General features: G+C 53.3%; 1 protein-coding gene across 3 annotated transcripts; it reads right to left on the bottom strand.

Annotated features, from left to right (window-relative positions):
• Nucleotides 1-1,123: 1,123 nt before the first annotated feature.
• On the bottom strand, nt 1,124-20,370 carry LCAT (lecithin-cholesterol acyltransferase). Of its 3 annotated transcripts, none has more exons than XM_067552916.1 (6): nt 20,197-20,370; nt 12,160-12,316; nt 7,351-7,466; nt 5,472-5,567; nt 4,774-4,998; nt 1,124-2,584 (listed from the first exon to the last, which is right to left on the bottom strand). In XM_067552916.1, the coding sequence occupies exons 1-6, from the start codon at nt 20,348-20,350 to the stop codon at nt 1,941-1,943; spliced, it is 1,392 nt and encodes a 463-aa protein (XP_067409017.1). In that variant the 5' UTR covers nt 20,351-20,370; the 3' UTR covers nt 1,124-1,940. The 3 variants fall into 3 exon arrangements, with proteins under 3 accessions (XP_067409017.1, XP_067409032.1, XP_067409024.1); XM_067552931.1 differs by lacking the exon at nt 20,197-20,370 and adding an exon at nt 16,198-16,227; XM_067552923.1 differs by lacking the exon at nt 20,197-20,370 and adding an exon at nt 14,586-14,739.
• Nucleotides 20,371-22,279: the final 1,909 nt, after the last annotated feature.

Genomic DNA, 22,279 nt, shown 5'->3' with positions numbered 1-22,279 from the left:
TTTAGTGCCAGGTGCACAGATGCCTAGGATGGCTAGAGCACGCTGACCCTTTAATCCGCATACTGCAAGCTGGTTTCCATGGCACGGGCTGCTACAAAAACCCATAAACAGAGGGGAGCAAAAATGAATTTCTGTCCCAGGAAATTCTGATATTCCAACATTTGATTTTTGTCTGAAATTGGAATGAAAAGTCCAAATATTGAAATCTTACAGGGAACAAAATGTACCAAAAAAGTGTCGATTTACAAATGGCAAAACTTTCAGCTTTGAATCAGGTCAACATGAAGAGAAGAAATATTTGAATTACCTATACCCAGGCCCCCCCCAGGTAGACACCATGTCTGCATGCCTAATGAAGTGCATCCCATATGGGTCAAGGGGTATCTGGGTCTCAGGGAGGCCCCAGCCTACACTCAGGCCTTGCCCATACCATTGCTGTAGCACTGCCTGCTTGCTGGTGCTGGTGCTGGCCATGGGGAGATCCTGGGGCAGTCTAACACTGTGCTGTCTAACCCTGTCCAGACCAGGCTTGAGGGCCCTCCTCTGCACAGAGACATTTAAGCACAATACAATGTTTAAAATGGTGGTGACAGGTCTGGACTGGAGCTCCCAGTGCTAGAGCAACTGCAGGGTGATTGCCAGGCTTGCTCCATGCAGGAAAGACCCCTGAGCAACACCCATACAATTGCCAGCTCTTCTATTTAGGATGCTTTCCTAGCTGTTCAGACTTGACTTGAGCAGGATGGAGTGTGGGCTCCTAGGCCAGACCAGAAAACTGGTGTGGACCATATTGGTAATACCTGCCATGACTGTCTGGAGAGATTTTGGCACATAGGAGCTGCCAACCTTGGCGACAGTGGCGTACCGGGGGTGGGGACATGCCCCCGGGTGCCAGCCTGGGGGGGAGTGCTGGCCAGGCCCTCACAGGTGCAGTGTTGCAGGCAGTCAGGGCGTACTCCTGGCCCCTCCGCTGGATGCCAGGAGGGAGCCACAGGGACCAGAACCTGTCACGCCACCCCTGCCCGCCGCCGGGCAAGCCCTCCTGCCCCCACAGCGGAGGGACAGCGGGACATGGGACCGCAGATACCCCCCCCCCGCCAGGTGCTGCCACCAATGGGGGTGTGTGTGCCAGTGTAAGTATGGCCTCCAGGCACCGGAGACCCACAGTATGCCACTGCCTGGCGATTTGCGCATGAGTCTCATGCGATTTGGTGTTTGTCTTCAAGTCCAGCTCCTGGAGTCCTGTGATTCCATGAAAATCTCAGCTTGCAGTTATAAATAAGTACATTTCTAGCAGTGGTGAAGAAAAGCTTGGAAATGTGACTCCTAAAGGCTCTAAAACCAAAAGGCTGAGAAACAGACTCCACATTTATTATGTTTCAAATCTCCTGATTGTTAAGCCAATCTCAGATTTGGGAGGCCTAACTTGTTTTCTGAATGCTTGGGGTTGACAATGCTGCTATTTGTGACGCTGTACTCTGCCACTACCTCTGCTGGCACCCTGGGCACCAGTTCTGCCACTCACTCTCATGATGAGTGGTGTCTTACTGTGCATGTACCTATGGCAGTCACTGCTGAGGCATTCCTCATTGCGAGCTGCAGTGGGGTGGGGTGTGGGGGGGCAAAACTGGGGCTGTAGCACCAATTATTCCTCGGTCTGTAATGTGTCTGAATATACTAGCTGGTCGGTGTTGGCAATGCCATGGTGACATGTAATCTGCTGACGTGATGGAATTAGCTGGCAATGGAGTTCATTCCCCATCTGCTGATATGCAAGTAACTAATGTGTAATCAATCACCATTCACAAAACAAAAGCCAGTCCTGGCGGGAGTGGGTGCTTCTTCGCCCTCCATAAGCACTTGGATTTGAACCCTTTGCTTTCTAGCTGGCAGCTGTTAAGAGGGCAGCCAATTGGGAGCAAAACCGACCCCCACTGCCTTCAGTTCATTTTGCGTTTCTTAGTGGCCCTAGGACCAGAGAGGCTCTTCCTGGCCCGAGTTGGCTCCGGGCTGGGTGGGAAAAGGGTCTTTTGCCAATCCCCTCCCTGCTTCTCCGCACTGGCCTGTCTACTCCCCAGCAGTATCTCGTTGATGTAGCTCAGTGTCTGGTTGCTGAAAACCATATTGAGATGGTCCTCCCCAGGCAGCTCCTTAACATGAACTCGCTGCTGCTGCTGAGTTTGCCATTGCCTGCACAGCTCCAAGCTCCGGGTGCTGACTGTGCCATCTCCATCCCCATAGATCATGTCCACAGGGTCCTCGTAGGGGAAGTTCTCGTCATAGATGTAGGTCTCCACTGTTGGGAGGCCCGTGCCGTAGAGGCAGAAGGTCTCCACGCCGGGCGAAGGCAGCCCCTTCAGCAAGTCCTTGGTGTTGTTCCACATGTACCAGCCATCCTCAAAGTTGAGGTCAAGGAAGAAGCGCCGGTAGTCCCGGTACGTGTAGTTGTAGGATGGTGTCGAGATAAAGACGTGTGTTTCCGGCCTGGCCATGTTGGTTGGGAACATCCAGGGATTTGTGGTGGCTATGCGCTGCTCCTCACGCAGCTTGATGTTGGAGACCAGCGGGATGCCCTGGTTTTCTCCTGCAATCCACACAGAGAGTCATTGGGAACAGCAGCACTAGCAAAATGAACAGGTGTCTCAATGACCCCAAAGCAGCGTACAGACTGTACAGAGAGATCACTCACTGCTGAAATGCAGCCACTGAGGGGGGGTTCCCCCAAGGACGCGGCTCAACAGAGTAATTCAGGACAGGAGGCCAAGAGAAATATTGCTTCAAAGTAAAACTGCAGCGTATTGGCTAATCCAAATGATGAAACATCCAGCAGCACAGGCCCGCTAGCACCTTGTAGCACTGGGGTCAGGCCTGACTGTGTGGGGAGGGCGCCCCCTACAGAGCACCCTGCCCTGCTCCCTGCAGCACCACACTGCGGCATTGGGGTCAGCACTAACTCTAAGGGGAGAATGCTCCCTGCTGAGTCACCCATCCCACTCCCTGCAGCCACAGTCCTTCCTCTGTGCAGCTGTCCCTGCTTCTCAAAGTCCAGCCAAAAAAGTATGTGTGAGCCTGTGTGTCAGGATTTGTGTGTGTGTGTCGGGGTGTGTGTGTGCGTGTTGGGCAGGAGAGCCAACTCCTCTGGTTTTATTGCGCATCTTGCCATATTTGGTGTGTTTTGAAAGACCCTGCTCCCAGAGTCCTGTGATCATTTCAGAGAACGTCAGCTTCCTTTAAACCAAAAACGCATTTCTGACCCTCATGGCTATGAAGAAAGGCATGAAAACGCGACTCTCATGCAGCCCTAAAGGCTCACACACCAGAAGGTAAAGGCAAAGCACCCAAGATGTAGTTTATCAAAATTTCATGATTTTAAGCCACTCTCATGATTTTTTTAAGACCCAACTCACGACTTTTGAACTTCTGGGGTGGGCAATACTGGGTGAGGGTTCAGGGTTGGCTCTGAGTGGGGGAGGGACTGGATAGGAAGTGGTGGGGTTCTGTGTCTCAGGGAAGGAGGTGTGTGTGGGAGTGTTTATGAACTCGTGGGGGTAGAGGTGTGAGGAGATTTACAGTGGGGTGGTGTAGTGTATAGGAAATAGTTCAGGGGGCCTCCCTGCCTTCTGCAGCCAGAACTGTGCCAGAGCAGCAGTGTACACACATAGCGAAGTCTTGTATAGTGAATATGTATGTACACACATGTATGTACACACATAGCGAAGCCGTGCATCGTTAGTTCTTCAGAGCCTAGCTGTATCCGTTGGTTTTCTGCTATTCTGAATGAGGTGTACAGAGAGTACAGGCCCAGTTGTGTTGGCGTGGCTGGGCTAGCATGTGTTGACAGGGTTGGGTGTGGGGGGAAAGAACCAGTGGGTGGGTGTAGGGTGGGTCAAAAATATCCCGACAAAATGTTTTTTGTTGGGAAATGTCGATTCGGTCAAATGGCGGCTCTGACAGGAACCTGTGGGCTCTGATGCAGCTTTCATTGGGATTCTGGTGCATGATGGAATTTCGGGCGGAGAGAAACCTACTCCAGACCAGCCAATGGGCCGTGTTCTACAACTGCAGACCATCAGGCCAGGCAGAAAGAGAACAAAAGAACCAGGCCCTGCAGACCACTGGTGTGGGTGTGCACAGCCCAGGTTCATGTCTCTGCCATTCCAGGAGAGTGCCCCAATGCTAGGCATCAACTCAGCGTCATTGGCCCAGGGATTATTTATACAACATGGAACAGTTTCAATGAGTGAGCCTGAGATACCCCTGCCCCGAATAGCCCCTTGCCTGCTGATTAGGGCTCTCACTTCAGAGGAGGGAGAGCTAGGTTCCAGTCTCTCTGAATCAGGTAGAGCAGGGCCTTCAAGCTGGGACTCCTGTGTCCCTGGTGAGGGCCCTAACCTCCAGGTGAGGGGCTATTCTGTGGTGGGCGACCTGTTTCCTGAGGAGCTATAGGTGGAGTGAATTGAGGGGGCGGGTGTGTGCATAGGGAAGAGCTTCAGTGGGAGTCTTCTCACTCTTGTTCCTTTTCTACAGCAGCCGTGTTTCCACACTGCCTGCTCTGAAGTGCTAACCCCTGTCCTGTGTGGCAATGCTACCTCCAGCAAACCCTGGCTGGGCTCCCTCAGGGCACCACACTCAGACTCCTGACAGAGCAGGTCGCAGCCCCCCGACCACCCTGTACCACTCTAGGGGTTCTGCGACAGATTCACCCCCCATTTCTCCATGGAAGGAAGGAAGGAAGCAGACAGAGGGTGAGGGAGCCATCAGCCCATAACCCACCAGAGACCAAGATATACATGGAGTTGATGGACCCGCCCCAGGGGGCACTGAGGGAGATGAAGCCTGCGATGAACTGGTCTTTCCAGGCCTGTGGCTGCTGCAGCAGGAAGTAGAGGATGTTGAGGTTGCCCAGGCTGTGTCCGAGCAGGAAGACCCGTCTCTGGTAGGTGTTGTGCATCTCCTCAATCAGCACCTTCAGGTTCTGGAAATACTCCGGCTGCTGGTCTGGGGAGAGAAGGACATCATGCCGTGGGCAGGGCAGCCATGGCCAGCGGGAGCCAGGTCCCTAGAACTCGGTGCGGTGAGACATGCAGGAACCTCAGGTCTGGGCTCTCCAGTGGAGGGGCAGGAGAGGAAACACACTAGGGGGCACTCATACAGGCCCCCCACAAGAGAATCACTCCCTATGGGGTCCCCCTCTTCCACCCCACAAGTGGTTCACTCCCTGCCGGGTCCCCCCCCGGATGATCGTTCCCTGTGGGATTCCCCGTCTCCCACAGGAGGATCTCTGCCAGAGTGCCTCCCCCAATGGTGTCTTTTCAGGCTTTTCGCCCTGTTCCTCTGCAGACTTCCTGGCCTGGCCTCCATCCTGGGCATGAGACTTTCTCAAGGGGCCAAGATGCCTGTGTGGGGGCCCTTCTGCCCCCTTCCCTGGATGTCTGGGCTGAGGCGGAAGCTGGTCCCAACCCTGCACTTACTGGGCCCCATCCTCCAGTCGTAGGGGGCTGCCCGTACCGTCTGGTCCCGCACATAGCCATTGTTCACCAGGTTCTGCACCAGGGTGTACAGGTAACCTAGAGAGAAACAGCACAAAGGTTGGGGGGCTGAGAGACTGCACCGTGCTTCGGGGGATCCCCAGAGGCACAGGGCAAGGATTGGGGGCTCAGAGAGATACAGGATGGGAGTTGAGAGGCTCTATAACCTGAGAGCTGGGGAACAGCCCAGAGAGAGAGTGCGAGTGAGCGTGGGAAGAGAGAGAGCACTTCCTGGTGCAGACACAGCGTGGGAGCTGGCCTGATGTTTATTTAAAAGGTGGCATGTAATGTATCATTTAAACCTCATAACACATCAGTCATTACTAGCTCTGTGACATGTTTGCAGCAAAGCTGTAGGTGAAATTACATCTTGGAACCTGTACAAAGACAAAGCCAGACACAGGCATACAGCAAAGTGTGTCAAGAGGGTTCTGGTGAGAAAGAAAATCCAGTTCTGGTTAGTCCAGATTTTGACAAAACATTGGAGCTCTGCACAAATGCATCAGACACTGGTTTGGTGCTGTATCAGTGCAGGCAGAGGAAAGTAACGAAAAACACCCCTTTGCTGTCTTAAGCAAGGAAGTGACACCTGCCGGATAGAATTATTCTGGTTTAGAAAAAGACTGTTAGGCCGTAGGCATTCAGGCAGCTCAGGCCCTATCTCTAGCACAAGAAATTCAGGGTCCTGACTGACCACTTCCCATTGCTTTGGTTGCACAAAAGCAAGGGACCCAATTCCAAGCTGCTATGGTGGAGCAGGGCGCGCCAAGAATGAGATGTGGCGATTGTACGTATAGAGAGGAAAGACAATATGGCGGCAGATGCCCTGTCCCACATGCTTGTACATAGGCTGTCAGTGACCGGGGTCATGCTGCACACACGTGCCATGAAGCAGGATGGGGCACTTGGCTCCAAACCGGGGGCCCAAGAGGGCAAAGAGCTGTGGGCCAATGCTCCACTGAGAACAGGGAAACTGAGGCATAGCTGGAAGTTGCTGTGGCCCAAGAACTGCTGGGTGCACTGAGACACTGGCAGCCTGCGGATAGCCGTGGGCCAACACTCCTCTGCCAGTAACGAGACTCAGGGTGGTAAGATATCTGGGTTCATCCCTCAGGGTGACTGAGCCCTTTACTGGCCTGTGTGACCCAGATGGGTGAGAAGGGAGAGCCTGGGGGAGCCTGGATGTTAAGGGGGGGAAGGTGCCCCTTAGTCTATGGGCTCGGGAGGCTTTAAACCAATGCCTGCGGAGTAGCCAATGGCTAACCCCACTACGTCAATGTCAGGCGGGAGGGGTGACACTCTGCTCTGTCAGGCCTGACAGTATACCCATCACCGTTCTCATCACCTGTATATACAGCCTGGTGACACACTGGTCCTGACAATCACTGTGCGGTGCACATACCAGGTGTACAAAAAGTTATAAACCGGTGCTAGAATTATGTTCTTAAAGTGTGTTTGGCAAGTAATGCAGAACCCAGTCTGCCCTGGACAAAGGAACGTGGATTGGCTTCTCTGGTCAGGCAGAGACAACGAAGGCAAAGTAAACAAAACCATCAGCAGAGTCGGTGGGGAAAGATGACCACTTAAGGGTCTCAATGGGGGATAGAGACACATGCCCAGGGAGTCTTCCTGCCTCTTGACAAGGGGTCAATGAGCTTTGAGAAGTTACAGGGAGAGAGAAAAAGCCATTTGGCTTCCATCATGTGAGGGGAGGGACTTTTCTCTACTGCCGGGCACCAGCAGCAGGATCAGCAACCTGGGGAGCTCTCCCTAGACCCAGGACACTGAAATGGGCACCTCTTCCTGCGGCCATGCCCCTCACCTGCCAGCTTAATCTTGTCCAGGTACTCCACGGAATAGGTCTTGCCAAAGCCGGGCACGCGGATGTGCACCCCAGGTGCGTTGGACGTTTTGCCGGTGCTGCGATTATACACCACTCTGCAGGGACAGGAAAGAGATGGCAGGAGGGCAGGGCGCAAAGGTGGGTGGGGACAGAAATCCAGGCCACTCCCGTCCCACCTGGGAAACACCCTGCTTGGGAATTCGGGAGCGGGGGTTGTGAACCAGGCTTGTTTCTTGCCACAGGGCACTCTGGGATTGAGGCCTGGTGGGCCCAGCTGACCATCTGAATAATAGACCAAGGTAGCAAACAGGGTCAGAGGGTGCAGGGGGAAGGAAGGATCGCAGGAGAATCACGTGCTGATGGAAGTGGGGCCAGCACAGGGGTGGGGCTGTCATGGGATTTCCCAGAATGGGTCAGGCTCTGGGTCTGAGAGTTCGAGAAGTCCCTATTGGATCACACTGCCCATCTCCTGGGTGCCAGGGCATCCCTGCTGTGCCCTCTCTAGAGCAGGGGGCCTAAATATACGAGCTAGTGCACCAGCTTCTTGGACTGGCTACAGCCCCAGGCTGCCTGTCCTCCCCAGCCAGGCCAGCTCTCCCAGGCTCATCCCACTACCGCTGTGTGCTGTCCCACTCCACCGCCCTTATGTCTGGCTTCTACATCTCTGAGCTAAGAATATGAATCCCAAACCAAGCCTTCATCTAAGCGCGGTCAGGCTGGGTCAGTGTGACCCCCGCCTCACTCCAGCAAAGCCTAAAACGCCAGGTGCCAGTTACGAGGCATGTCTCTCCTGTCCCCTCGCCCCACAGCGCATCTCCCCTACTTTGTCACCAGGGGCTTCCTTGTGCTTCCAGCTGGTAGGGACCCGCCCATATGCTCCTCTCCTCCCACAGCCCCCCTTACACATGTCCTTCAGACACACCCTGGCACCATCAGGGCTTGTTGCGCTCTTCGTTATTTGTATCACTAGAGCACCTAGGAGCCTTTTAAACCTCCTCTCCCAGTGACAAGTTTCACCCTCAGGGAGGAGCCCTGCAATTCTCCCCTCTCCAACCAGGTCCTTCGGCACAGTCCTCTCAGCTGGCCCTGCAGGGTCCGAGCCCTGCTAATCTGCCCAGCAGGAGCTTGTGACCAGTGAGAACATGGTGACCTACAACAGCCTTTTCACTCTCCTCCCTGCCCTCCCGGGGCACAGTTTTTATTACTCTTATGCTCTTTGTCTTGGTTTCCTTTAATCATTCTCGTGGCTGTTCTCGGAACCCTCTCCAATTTATCAACATCCTTCTTGAACTGTGGCCACTAGAACTGGACACAGTATTCCTGCACTGGTCGTACCAGTGCCAAATCCAGAGATAAAATAACCTCTACTCATACTCTAAATTCCCTGGTTTATGCATCCCATGATTGAATTAGCTGTTTTGACCACAGCATCACATTGGGAGCTCATGTTCAGCTGATCATCCACCACAACCCCAATTCTTCTTTAGAGTCACTGCATCTCAGGATAGAGTCCCCCATCCTGTAAGTACAGCCTACGTTCTTTGCACCTAGATATATACATTTAGGCGTATTAAAATGCATATTGTTTGCTTGCGCCCAGTTTACTAAGAGATCCAGATCACTCTGTATCCGTGACCTGTCCTCATCATTATTTACCGCTTCTCCAATTTTTGGGTCAGCTGCAAACTTCATCAGTGATTATTTTACGTTTTCTTCCAGGTCGCTGATAAAATTTTAAACAGCGGAGATCCAAGAACTGATCTCTAGGAGACCCCACTGGAAACACACCTGCTCACTGATTCCCCCTTTACAGTTACATTTTGAGACCTATCAGTTAGCCAGTTTTTAATCCATTTAATGTGTGGCATGTTAATTTTATAGCGTTCTAGTTTTTGAATCTTCAGTCCTAAGCAGTAGCTGTGGTTCCTGTGATGAGGTATGCAAGCCCCACACTGGCCAGCACAGAGCTAATGACCTATTGTGGGCTCAGGTGGCCCCACCCCATCACACCTGTGAGAGGTATCAGACTTGAGGGGAGGAGCTTAAAAGGGGAAAACCCAGCACAGCTGGTGGCACAGCAGAGATAAGAGCAGATATCCAGTTCTCAGCCCCCCGGAGCAAGGCAGGATCACCTCAGATGACCATTGCCCTATGACCCCTCCCTGAAGGGTGGGGAGCATAATGCAGATTCAGTTTTGATGGGACTATTCTTCTCTATTAGCCTATGAGCCCAGTCAGGGCCACAGCTTCACAGAAGCTGCTGAAAAGGGAGCCTTAGTCTTCCCAGGACAGCTTGTTTCTGGCCATGGCTTTTGTCTTTGTTGACAGTCCCAGAAGAGGGGGTGGAAAGGCCCAAGCTCAGCTGTGGGGCTGAGCCTCTTCAGACTACACCGGGGTGGTGGTACAGCCACACAACACAGGGAGGAGGCTGGGAGAGTGCAAAGGCCTGGTCCAGAGCCTAGGGGGCAACCTGGGAAGGAATGCAGAGATGAACTTGTTGCAAGGCAGGGGAAATGTAGCCATTTGGAGTAGGGGCAAATTGTGACTATAATGGGAAAGAGAGGAAAAAGCACCGCTTAACATTGCTTAATTCAGTAGTTCTCAACCCATGGCCTGCGCTCCCCTCCCGCTGGCTGCAGAAGGGAGCTGCTGCCTCCAGACCCAAGCAGAGCGCTGTGCGGTAGGCCTGAAAGACAGGGCAGGCGCCTTGCTGCAGCCCAGGGGAGGGGAGATCAGCGCTCCCCTCTCCCTGGCTGTAGCAGAGAGCACAGCAAAGCGCTTTGCCCGGGTCCCTAGGTGCTGGGTCCCTGCTGGAGCCAGAGGGAGGGGAGCACTGATCTTCCATCCCCCTGGCTGCAGAAGGGAGCTGCTGCCTAGGGACCTTGGTGGAGTTCACGCTTCCCTGCTGCAGCCAGGGAGACAGGAGATCCTCCTTGCTGAACTCCTTCCCACTGGCTGCAGTGGGGGGATGGAAGGTGCTGCTGGCAGAGACTGGTGGCCCTTCAAAGGTATACAAATCATATTTGTGGCCTCAAGCCAAAAAGGTTGGGAACCACTAGCCTTAATTACAATCTAAATTCCTTAGATGCCCTGTGGAGGAATGTTGATGGTGAGTTTCAGTGGCACGGAAACTGAACGATCACAATCCAACCATTTGGGAACTAGAGGGTTATGGGGAAAGGGTCAGATAGGGCACATTTCTTAAAAGGCCCATTTGAACAAGATAATGGGTTTACTTGCAAGGCTCCAGGAAATGCATCTTGCTCCCAGGTGGTGTGACGTAAGCTGATGAAGAGGCACTGTATGCTTCATGCAAATAGAGAGCTTGGATCTTTGCTGCATGGGAACAACAGGACCCTGCTTACAGCACCTTTGTCCTCACTCCCTCCACCCCCACCCCCGATACAGATGGGAGGACTCAGAATTGCGGCCCTACAATGGCGTATTGGAAATTCTTTTAAAATGATAATCTATCACTTCACATTCTCGGGGGTTTCTTGGTCCTGCTTGTAGGACAAAGGGCTCTGTAGGGAAGCGTGTGATCCGTGTCTTCAGCAGTCAGACTACAATGAGCTGGCCTAGTGCAATTTGGGCCTCTCTGCCTTAGGGAGCAGCCTGCTTTGTTTCTCTCTGGTTTTTGTATATTAGGGTTCTGGAGTCTAAGAAATAAAGCAGTGTCTAACTTCAGTTTGTATGCAGTAAATATAACACCTACAGAGGTTAAAAACAATTCAAAGTACTGACGTGGGCCATTCAGAGTTTGGAGGCCTGGCTCACTACTGCCTTTGCAAGCCCATGGCTCTAGATTTATGAAAGTCCCACCAAAGCCCTTGGGAGCTCTCTCATTGGCAGGGAGCTTTCCTTAATTACACCTCCATTTTCCTTGTGCTCATTTCTAGACCTAGCCACACTCATCTCACTCTACAGACATCCTCCTGTCCTTCGGGTATTTGCAGACACTCACCATGTCCCTCTGAGGAGCCCCCAGTTCCAGCCAAGTGGCTGCACTTTGCCCTTCCTCTGCTCCCCTCCCTCCCAGCCCATGAGCCTCTTCTGCTTCCCTCTCCATCGCTCCCCCCGGGAGTGGCTTTCTGGGATGCTCAGAAGAGGATGCAACATGTCAGGTGTGGTTATACCAGGGCCCTACAGAGCAATGGGACAGGGCTGCTGCTTTTTGGGGTGCTGTCTGTCTGGTCTCTCACCATGTTTCTCTCAGCTCTCCCATTCCTCCTACTTTTACCCCAAGCACTAGCTGAGTTCTCAAGGGACTCTCCAGATTCCCACCTCTTCCAGTGCTGCAGAGCTATTTCTTTGCACTTCGACCGCTTTCCGTTCTGCCTGCCTGCACTGAGAGGGTTCGCTCCCCTGGGCAGGGAGCCTGTGCAGCTTGTGGGCACAGCAGGCTGCCGTGGCCAGGGCTCCCACCCTGGGGCTCTCACTGTTTCTGCCTGAGCGGGTGTTACGGGTCCCATGCTCACAGGAATCCCAAGAGAACCAGTCTTGGCTGAGGCAGCTGGGCTCCTCGTCTGGGAGTTCCAGGAGCAGCCCTGACTGAAGCTGCATCTCAGTGGGTGTGGATCAGGCCCTGGGCCCTGGCCTGAAGCTGCTGCGAGCGTGGAGTGAGGGCAGCACTCGATGGCGAGGAGGAAGGCGCTGGGTTGGTGAGCCTGTCCAATGGCCCCTATGCCAGTTGCAGTGCTGTGGGCCCAGCCGGCACAGGACCAGTGAGCGAGGGCTGGGGGGGCTCTCCAAGAGGAGCTCTGGGGCAGGCTCAGGCAGGGCAGGTACCTGGTGTTGTCCATCCAGCACGCGACACCCAGCGGCAGGAACATGGGGAGGTTGAACCAGAGGGTGAAATAGTCCTCGGTTTTCTGTGAGCACATCCAGTTCACCACTTCTGGCTTGTCCAACTTGGCCTCCAACTGGTTCCCCAGGTACCCGGGCACTGCAGGCAGAGACAGAGAGGAAGCAGCCAGTCAGCTCCTCGTGCCCATGGGACAGACCCTGGGCTCTGCTGCTTGGAGTGCCCTGGCTTCACAGCAGCCCTACAGCTGGCGGGCCCCAGGGGTGACCTGAGGGTGGCTGGGGCAGCCTGCCCTGTGCTCAGGAAGCGTGGGCAGTGCTGGGGGGCTGCACCTGCCAGAGCCCATCCCTGCTGACTAGTGTCACCAAGGGGCTCCCTTAGGCAGGGGCTTCCCAGCGGAGCAGGGACCGTGCAGGTGCCAGGCAGGGGCTCCCCAACGAAGGGCTATTTAACGCTGTTCACAGCAGTGTGCATGCAGGCTCCAGCCCTAGGGCCTGGCTGCACAGGGGCTACACCGATGTAGCTGCCCCCCCTTCAGACCCTGGCAGTGTAGACATGCTGCACGGGTGTAATGATGAGTGACTGACACGCATGCAGCTCACCCTGGTTTGAAACCCCACGGGGGTTAGTCTCTGGGGGCGCTGGTGCAGACCAAAGGTGCCAACCACTCTATCCTGGCCATACTTGGGTGTCACTTTGATCCGTTCCCAGATTAATTTAGCTGGCTGGAGCCCAAAGCCCCTTTCGACGGGCTGAGCGTCCTCACCCCCAGCAGGGATCTGGTCCCATGAAACGCTGGGTGATCATGGAACTGGCCAGTCACTCAGGGACTGCAGGAAAGTGAGTGACACAAAGCCAGCAGCGAGAGCGTGACAGTCCAGTGGGGCTGGGGTTCCTGCCATGGCTAATCAGCTGCTCCCACGTTCAGCCTGGCAGGAGGAAAGCAGCCCAGGGCTGGTGAAGCAGGTGAGGCCATGGGAGGGGATTGAGACCTGTTGGCAGAGCAAGGTGGCTGCAGTGGGGACGGGCACCAGCAGAGCTGCAGGTGGGCAATCTATCTGCATGCTACATCACTAACCCATCAGGCCTTCAGCTACACCATCAGGCCCTCAGGAGGCTGCTCTGGCAGCAGTGAGACTCCAGCACCACAGCCAGTTACACACTGTCTCTGTTACACAGCATTACAGTCAGGACATGGGTAGTCAGGCCAGCTCTCAGAGCTGGAGTCAGGTCCTGGGGGGGTTAGCTCTAGCTAGCATGTAACAAAACAAAAGATTCCTAATGGAATCTTAATTAGCTTTGTCTTTGCCCAATAAGTAAGGAAGGTTAAATCATACCTGGACTAGGGCTCTTAGGCAGAGCCCAGACTCCCAAACAGGAATACCTCTCTCCCACCCCCATCAACCTCCCCAGGGCTCTGGCATCCCAGCCGCTTGCTTAGCCAGTGCGGTTCAGATGAAAGTGACCCTTCAATCAGAACAGGCTAAGCACAGTGCGGCTGCCCTTTGCTCAGACAATGAGGGGAACAGCATTTCATTACCCCTGCATTTAACACTAGAGTGATTTGTATCCTAACACCAGCCAAAGGGATCATTTGGGCAAAGCCGTCCCATCCTGCTGAGCCCCTAGGCAGGCGGGGTGCGCTCATGCAAATGCAGTGTGGGCCTGACGCCTGTTGCCCTCCCTCCAGCCAGCTCGGCCCCTGCTTACACATGTAACTGCTAGTCCCCACAATCCAACAGCTTGGTGGAAGATGATGCCAGAATTATAAAGTGCCTAGTGAAAAAGGCTGCAGAGTCATATGTTAAATTATGGAGCGGCACCAAGGAAGCATGGGTTGTCACCTGCTGACATTTTGTTCCACAGAAAATTGAAAGCAAGAATGCCTGCACTATTCAAACCCGATGTCAGAGTCACTGGGGACTTGCAGACATATAAAGAAACAGAAACGGAAAAATAAAAAGTTCAGCATGTGTTTGGGTTACAGGAGCTGCCACCACTTCCTGGAAATGATGCTGTGCTTCTCTACCAAGGGAAACAAGGGGTACAAACAGCTGTGGGGTCCCAAGAGGTTGCCCTGCGGACATGGGAGGTTGTCACTACAGACAGACACATACTATGGAGTGTGGGCAGGATGCAGCATCTTCTGCCTACCAGTTAGGGCCCAACGTGGCAGTTATACCCAATGGCTCGTCTATGAGGCTCTCCAGGGCAAGACCACCTACTGGGTACAGTTTTTGGGAGCCACCCCACTCAGGGGGTTCAGTTCACAGTTTATGGGTGGGTTGGGGAATCCAGGCTCTTCCACTCCTCCAGTTCTGACCCAGGGTGCTGGGAGGCTGGTTTGGCTTTGCTCACCCTGCCATGCCTTGCATCAGCCTCAAATCAGCTTCCCTGGGTCACTTCCTACCTCCCTCTGGATCCCAGCTGGCCGCCGGCTGTCCCTGGGGAGTGCTGCCTTCCAGGCTTCCTGCCCTGATCCCAGTCGCTGGCTCCGCAGCTCCCCATTCCTTGGCTTGGTGTGGGCTTTAGCCACATCTCCCCTGGCACTCCCCAAGCACATCCTTCTCCCTGGCCTGCCAGCCCTGACTGAGCTGTCTGGCTGCCTTTTAAACCCTGCCTCCGACCCCAGCATGCTCTGCAGGGGAAGAGGGGCGGGGCCTCCTGAGCCCAGAGTTACTCTTTAACCCCCCTCCTGTCCAGTCATGGGTTTATACACCTCTTCACATCTCCCCCCTCAGAATCAGTGCTGGTGCATGATCCTGTGGTTCTTCCCTCCCCCCATCTCTTGAGAAAAAAATCAGCATGTAATCCTTCCCTGCCCAGAGAAAGCTTTCGAAGCTGTCTGGCTGCTCGGAGAAGTAGAATCATAGAAACATAGAAGATTACAGTTGGAAGGGACCTCAGGAGGTCACCTAGTCCAACCCCCTGCTCAAAGCAGACTAACCTCAGCTAAATCATCCCAGCCAGGGCTTTGTCAAGCTGCAGCTTAAAAACCTCTAAAGATGGAGATTCCACCACCTCCCTAGGTAACCCATTCCAGTGCTTCACCACCCTCCTAGTGAATTTTTTTTCCTGATATCCAACCTAGCCCTCCCCCAAAGGTACCGCCACATAACATGGTGCTTTTCATGGTGTCCTGCCACCATAGGATGCGTGACCGGTCACCAGCTGAAAGTCGTTCCCCCACAAGTAGTACTTCAGAGCATCCACAGCCCCTTTCACGGCTAGGCCGCCTTTTTGCTGACAGGATGGGCAGTTTCTCATGGGAACAACTTCCTGCTGAGGTGCACGCTGGGGTGCACTTCCACATCAATGCTTTGGGATAGCACTGTGCCTAGGGCCACCTCGGAGGCATTGGTCTGGAGTGTAAACTTCTTGGTGAAGTCAGGGTGAGTGAGCCTGGGTTCTTAGCTCAGCCGCTCCGTTAGCATCTGGGAGGCCCTCTGGCAGGCCACCGATCTCAGGATCTTCCTGGGGCTGGTGTTCTTTACCTGTGTGAGCGGCGCACCCAGTCCATTCAGTGCTGAAAGGTGGCCACAGCCCCGGGCAGGCCAAAGGGCAGGGTTTGAATTGGTAGAGATGTGATTGGGTAGGGAAGACCATCTTTTCCCTGGACTCAGCAGTCAAGGGGGTCTGCCAGTAACTCTTAGTGGGGTCCAGGGTTGCAATATACTGGATGGTCCCCAGTCTATCATCGACACCTGGCTCAGCCCAGAGGGGGAAGAGGTGACAGCAGTGACACTGAACTTTTGATCCCATGGTCACAGGCTGAGAAGCCGGGAAATATTTAACGAGCATGGCCATGATCCAAGGGCAGGCATCATTACCACCCCTTGGACAGTGTAGCTGGGTGATCGCCTCTCAAGTCCCTCCTTGTACCCTGGGGTGGCTCCGCAGCACTTTGCCTCAGTTTCCCCTCTCACCGATCTACTAAAAAACTCCCACCAGGCATTTTAAAATATTCCCCTTCTGGAGGGGGATCTAGTTTATTTAGTCCCCACCCAGTTAGCCCTCCTAACCTCTTCAACCACCAGCTCCATGGTTCAGATTGTTCTCTCTCCGCGAGCCCTCTGCCCCGGAGCCGGGTCCCAGTTCAGTCTCTCTGCAGGCTTACGCCCTGCAGCACTCATCTACAGCTGCAGCTCCCTCCAGCCTGGCATGCCAACCCCCGCTTGCTCAAGTGTTACCAGCTGCTCCTCAAATTACTTGGGCCCCTCCCTTAGAGCCCCAGGCCTGGCCTGCGTTCATCACATGACCAAAGTCCTTTCCCCACCTGGCGAGGTGAGCTGACCTTGTCACTGGTGGGGCTGTGGCCAACTCCCCTGGCGGGGAGGCAGAGCGAGCCAGTGAGTGGAGGTCCTGACTAACCTAGTGAATCACTGGTAAAGGCTGGGTAGGAGCCAGGCTTTTGGTGTAGCTCCTGGAGCACACTGCTGGTCTCGCACAGCTGCTCCTCTCCCCTGCAGATTATGTGCAGTGCATTTGGGAAAGCATGTACTCCACTCTGAGACAGCTGGGAGACTTGCTGAGAGGCAGCATGCCATCCACACGCCTCCCACAGGCTGTCCACCCGCCATCGCCATGCTGCCCAGACACTTAGAATAATAGAATCATAGAAGATTAGAGTTGGAAGGGACCTCAGGAGGTCACCTAGTCCAACCCCCTGCTAAAGCACTTCCTACATGGCCTTCAAATGCCACTCAGGCACCTCCCATACACCTGCCACATGCTGCTTATACACTTCCAACATGCCTCCCACACACTGCCTGCACGCCCGCATTCCAGCAGGAGCTCAGAATGGTGTTTTCTCTGCATGTCACTACATGTCAAACACACAGAACATGCCACACACATGCCATCCCCTCATGGGACTCTGGCAGAGTCCCACAGGTGGCCTTTCGGACACACATGACTCCAGACTCATGGCTTTCTTCCCACACCCTGACTGGAGAAAGATGGTTTTAGGATATATCAAGCGAGGCATTTCCAGTAAAGGTAGGGAAGTATTAATACCATTGTACAAAATCTCATCAGGAATACAGTGCACAGTTCTGGTCACCTATGTTCAAGGAAGATAATTCAAGATGGAACAGGTGCAGAGAAGAGCTACTAGGGTGATCAAGGGAGTGCAGGGCCTGTCTTACGAGAGGAGACTGGAAGAGCTTGGCTTGTTCAGCCTAGCCGAAGGAGGTCTGAGGGGAGATCCGATCGCTGTCTGTAACTACATTGGGTGGGTGCACCCCAGGGAGGGAGAAGAGCTATTGAAGCTGAAGGACAATGGTGGCCAAGAGCAAATGGGTACAAGCTGGCCAGGAATAAAGTGAGGCTGGAAATTAAAAGGTTTCTAGCCATCTGAGGAGAGAGGTTCTGGAACAGCCTCCCAACAGGGGGGAGAAACCTAACTGGTTGGAAGATGGAGCTTTATGAGTGGGATGATCTGACGGGGTTGCTGTGATAGCAGGGACTGGATACAATGACCCAGGAGGTCCACTCCAGCTGAATCCTGGCTGCACTGGGACAGCATGACTCATCAAACACAGTCCCTCCCCGCTGTGCATGGGGTCAGACAAACAAGGCGAAGTCCAGCGGCAGTATGAGAACAAACAGTACAGCAGCTTCCAAGAGAAACTCTCCCCCGCAGCCCCACGGGGTGACATGATCTGGCTTCCCTTGCGGGAATGCTCTTTCCAAGTTAGTGGGTGGCTGAGGCTGTGGCTAAGAGGGTTAAGTGGTGTACAAGCAGGGCGATGTCGAGACGGAGTAGGGAGCTGTATAGGCCACAGATGGGATCATTCCTGGATACTGTGTCCAGTTCTGTTGTCCACACTTTGAAAGGGATGTTGAAAAAGTGGTGAGGGTTCAGAGAGTAGCCACAAGAATGAGCTGAGGTCTGGAAAACCTGCCTGACAGTGAGCGAGTGAAGTATTTCCATCTCTCTAAGGCCTGGTCTACACTGCTGGCGAAATTTGGCGGCAGTCGATGGGAGATATGCAAGCTACATCGACTTCCTAACGTCTACCTACTGCGGTGTCCCCACTACACTGCGCCGACTGGAAATGCCCTCCCATCGACGCAGCGTTACTCTTTTTGCAGAGGTGGATTAACGGTGTCGACTTCTGGATCAATTGAGAGGGTCTCCACTGCCGCTCAATCGATCCCTGCAGAATCAACCAAGCGGCGCCGACTGTGGTCCCGTCAGTCTAGACACCCCTCTAGTTGACATATGAGAGGTCTGAGTGGGAATGCTAAGTTGAAGGTTCAAACCTTGCTGGCTGCACGTGATGGAATTTCTGTCTGCCAATTTTCTTAAAAACAAACAAAGTGCTAAAGTCTGTATAACGCACACATTGAGAAAACAGCATTTAAAAGCTTTTACAGTAAAAACATTTTAATCTGCTAGCTCTGGTGCAACATACAGCAAAGAACAGTGACCCCTAGGGCAGACACGTCCCGCAAATCAGCTAATGGCTCTCCTGATTATAACATGCAGAGACACTGCAGAAGCGGAGGCCTTATAAGTAGTTTAGAGCTGCTGGCAAAAGCTGTAGAAACATGGTGGCCATCTTCCCTGAGGTTGCCTGTGGCATCAGGTCCATTGGAAACTACGGGAGACAGTAACCACTAGGAAGCACTGCCCCCCAGTAGCCCTCTCTGCTGTGTAAGCTCAAAAGCTTGTCTCTCACCAACAGAGGTTGGTCCAATAAAAGATATTTCCTCACCCACCTTGTCTTTCTACTGAGGGCGTGAGTAGCTATAAAATCAATGGAAAACTTTGGACGTCGGGTAAATTATGTGAAATTGCAGCCATTTTTGAGTAAGGGAAAATTGAATATAATGGTTTCCAATGGCAGGAAACAACTGCTAATAAGTTTGCTTAATTGCATAATTTCTGCAAGTGCTCTTTCATCACTAGCTCACCAAGAGTTGTGACTATGTGAATAAGAAACCAGCCATTTGTTAGCGAAAGAACGTTGGACGGGGCAAAGATGGCTGACATTATTTCTTAAAGGTCCTATTATTAATTCATTTTTAACTCATTAAGGAACAAATTCAGTTGCAAATCCACAGAACATTCCAACTTTACCCAGAGAACATGCGCTGTAAATCTGGGGAAGATGCACACTGTCCTTCACACAAATCAGAGAGGTACAATCTCGGCTTCAGATGAAAAACGGCGCCTAGATGCACCGCACTGCTATGACCCTAGAATGGCTGTGCCACTGCACAAGTGCAGATGAGGGAGTGGAGGGGAAGAAAGGATCTAGGGTCAGGTGCCACCTGCCTTTCCTGCCCCACACTGGAATAAACAGATTTGTGAATGACAGGGCAGGTGTATGCCCTGTGGAGGTCACTAGAGGTGCTGATGTTGTTTTCTCTCCCCTGTATCTTTAAATAGCTCAGGACTCTGTATTTCTGAAAGAGCAGCTGCCACTGGGTGAGGTAGAGCAGGTGAAACATGTCGCAGAAGGGATGTACAAAGTGCAGCCTGGGGAAACGGCTCACGAATAGGGACAGGCAGGGGGCGCGGTGCAGGGAGTGGCTCAGGAATAGGTGGGAGTGCGGGGGCGGTGCACAAAGCGGCAGACAGGCAGGGACCATGGTGCAGGGGGCAGCTGGGGAAGCGGAACAGGCAGGGGCCACGGTGCAGGGGGCGGCTGGGGAAGAGAGACAGGCAGGGCAGGCACAGGGGACCGCTGAGGTAGACGACAGAGGAAGAACAGTGTGAATGGCAGGTGAGGAAGAGAACCACGAGGAAGGCTGGTGCCAGCTGTCCTGTCCCCAGGCTGGCACGCCAATGAAGCAATCCTTCCAAAGAACTGGCCTGCGCCTGCCAGGCCAGGCTTCTTGGCCTGCTCCGCCTCCCCCAAGGCTCTTAGCGCATCGGGCATGTCCCTGGGGCACCCAGGCTGCCCCACTGCCCTTCGCAGGTGCCCCCAACGCCCCGCCAGAGACCCCCAGGCAATGAGGAGTGCAGTGCCATGCCCAGGCCCGTGCCGAGGCTGTAGGCGGGACCTTACCGAGTACCACAGGCGGGGTGCTGTTGGAGAAGGCAGCTTCCGGGGTGGTGCTTGGCGGGAAGAGCACGTTGAAGAGCCAGAACTGGGCCGTGGGCTGCATGACCAGCAGCAGCACAAGGGAGAGCAGTGGAGCCCTGAAGCCTGTGCTCCCCATGGCCAGTCCGGCTGGGATCTCTCCTGCTCCTCCAAGCAAACAGCCTTTTATTTTATCAGTGAACCAGGTGGGGCCAGGAGGCGCTGCGGGGAGGGGAGAGCCGCAGGGGGACGGCCAGGCGGGGGAGGGAGCACGGAGGGCAGAGCGACTGCAAAGAATCCCAGCCCCTGCACGCACTGTCTCCCGCTGCAGCCAAGGGCCCTCGGCATGCCTGGAATCCAGGCCCTTGGCCTCGGTCTCCCAAAGCAGAGACCCCCCCAGAGCAGTGACCACGTCTCGGCAAGCTGTTCTCCCACTAAGGGCTGGGGACAGCGACCCTCCTCAGACAGCACTGGCCAGTCCCGCAGCACGCCTGGGAACACAGCGGCTCTGCAGGCTGGCCCCCACTGATGTGAGCCCTGCTTTACTCCCAGGGCAGAGGGCCCTGGGCCAGCCATGCTCCAGGAAGCTCTCCTGTTTGTTTGAGTAAAGTTCTGTTCCTTTCTCATTGGCTGGTTTGTTATTTAAGGAACGTTACATTGTGAGAGAAGTGCTGAATGAGAAGGAAGCTGCAGTGATTTTGAAGTTAACTCCTGTGTTTGCGAATGAAATCAGGACCAAAGCAAGGTACCAGACGTACTCAGCCATGGCGTGGAGCACCAGGCACAGAGGCTTGTGCAAGTAGGTGGAGAGAAATAGTAGCTCAACTAGCTTAAAAGAACAAAAAGTAAAAGCTAAAAATGGATAGGTTGCAACCTCCTTCCAGTCTGAGATTGTCAGGCAACGTTGCAGAAAACTGGACAAAATTCAGACAGAGATTTGAGTTGTATTTAGCAGCTATAGGCTCTGAGCAACAAAGATGAGAAAGTAAAATCATCTATCTGCTTGTGTGTTGTTGGGGAGGAAGCCTTGGATGTTTATAACAACTTTAAGGCTGAGGAAGGTGAAAGCATAAAGTTAAATAAAATCCTGACTAAAGATGTCCCAGAATTAAGGAAACTTAGTAAAAACTGTCACTTTGGTGATTGGTTGATAGAGTCTCTGATCAGAGACAGACTCATCTGTGGTATTAAAGACCATGTGTTAAGAGAGAGACTGCTCCGTGAATGAGATTTACCTTTGGGAAAAGCTCTCCAAATATGCAGGGCAGCAGAAATTGTGAAAGCGCAATCCAATGAGCCTCCAAAAAGAAAAGCTACCGAGACTCCTCGAGGGTCATTTAGGAATTGAGAAGTGCAAACGAGCATGAGAAGTGCTGTATTGGCCCCGGATCAATCACAACATCACTAATGTGGTAAGAAAGTGCTTTTCATGCTTGAAAAATACAAGCCATGCTAACAGGCAGAGACACTGAGACATTATGGGAAGGTAGGCACTGATTTATTTACCTGGCAATCAAAGTTTATTTAATCCTCACTGATTATTACTCTCTGTATCCAGAAATTTGCACGCTGCACGGTAATAGTAGTAAGTCAGTGATAGCCGGCATGAAGGGAATCATTTTTAGACATGGAATTCCAGATGAAGTCTTTAGTGATAATGGGCCACAATTTTCCAGTGCAGAGTTCAGGCAATTTGCTGCAGATTGGGATTGTCATCACAAAACATCGAGTCCAAATTACCCCCAATCGAATGGTCTTGTGGAAAGGTCTATATAGACAGTAAAGAACCTTATGAAAACTACTTTTGACAGTGGGGGTGATTTGTATAAAGTGTTACTGGTTACTGGTACACCTCTGGAGAATGGCTTTTCTCCAACACAGCTGTTAATGGAAGAAGGATCAGGTCTAATTTACCCATCACTGAGAACTTGCTGCGATCTCAAAACAATGCAAGTGTTCGGAAGGTGAAAGCAGAAATATTATTGATAAAAGAACCTGTGATCTGCCACCTCTTAACCCAGATGATAACAGTGTGCTTGAGGAACCAGACCTCTAATACTTGGGCCCA

This window comes from Emydura macquarii, unplaced genomic scaffold, assembly GCF_026122565.2.
Source record: "Emydura macquarii macquarii isolate MOO-44397 ecotype Brisbane River unplaced genomic scaffold, CSIRO-AGI_Emac_v2 contig_295, whole genome shotgun sequence".
Lineage (NCBI taxonomy): Eukaryota > Metazoa > Chordata > Testudines > Chelidae > Emydura > Emydura macquarii.
This window is presented reverse-complemented; position numbering and strand designations above follow the sequence as displayed.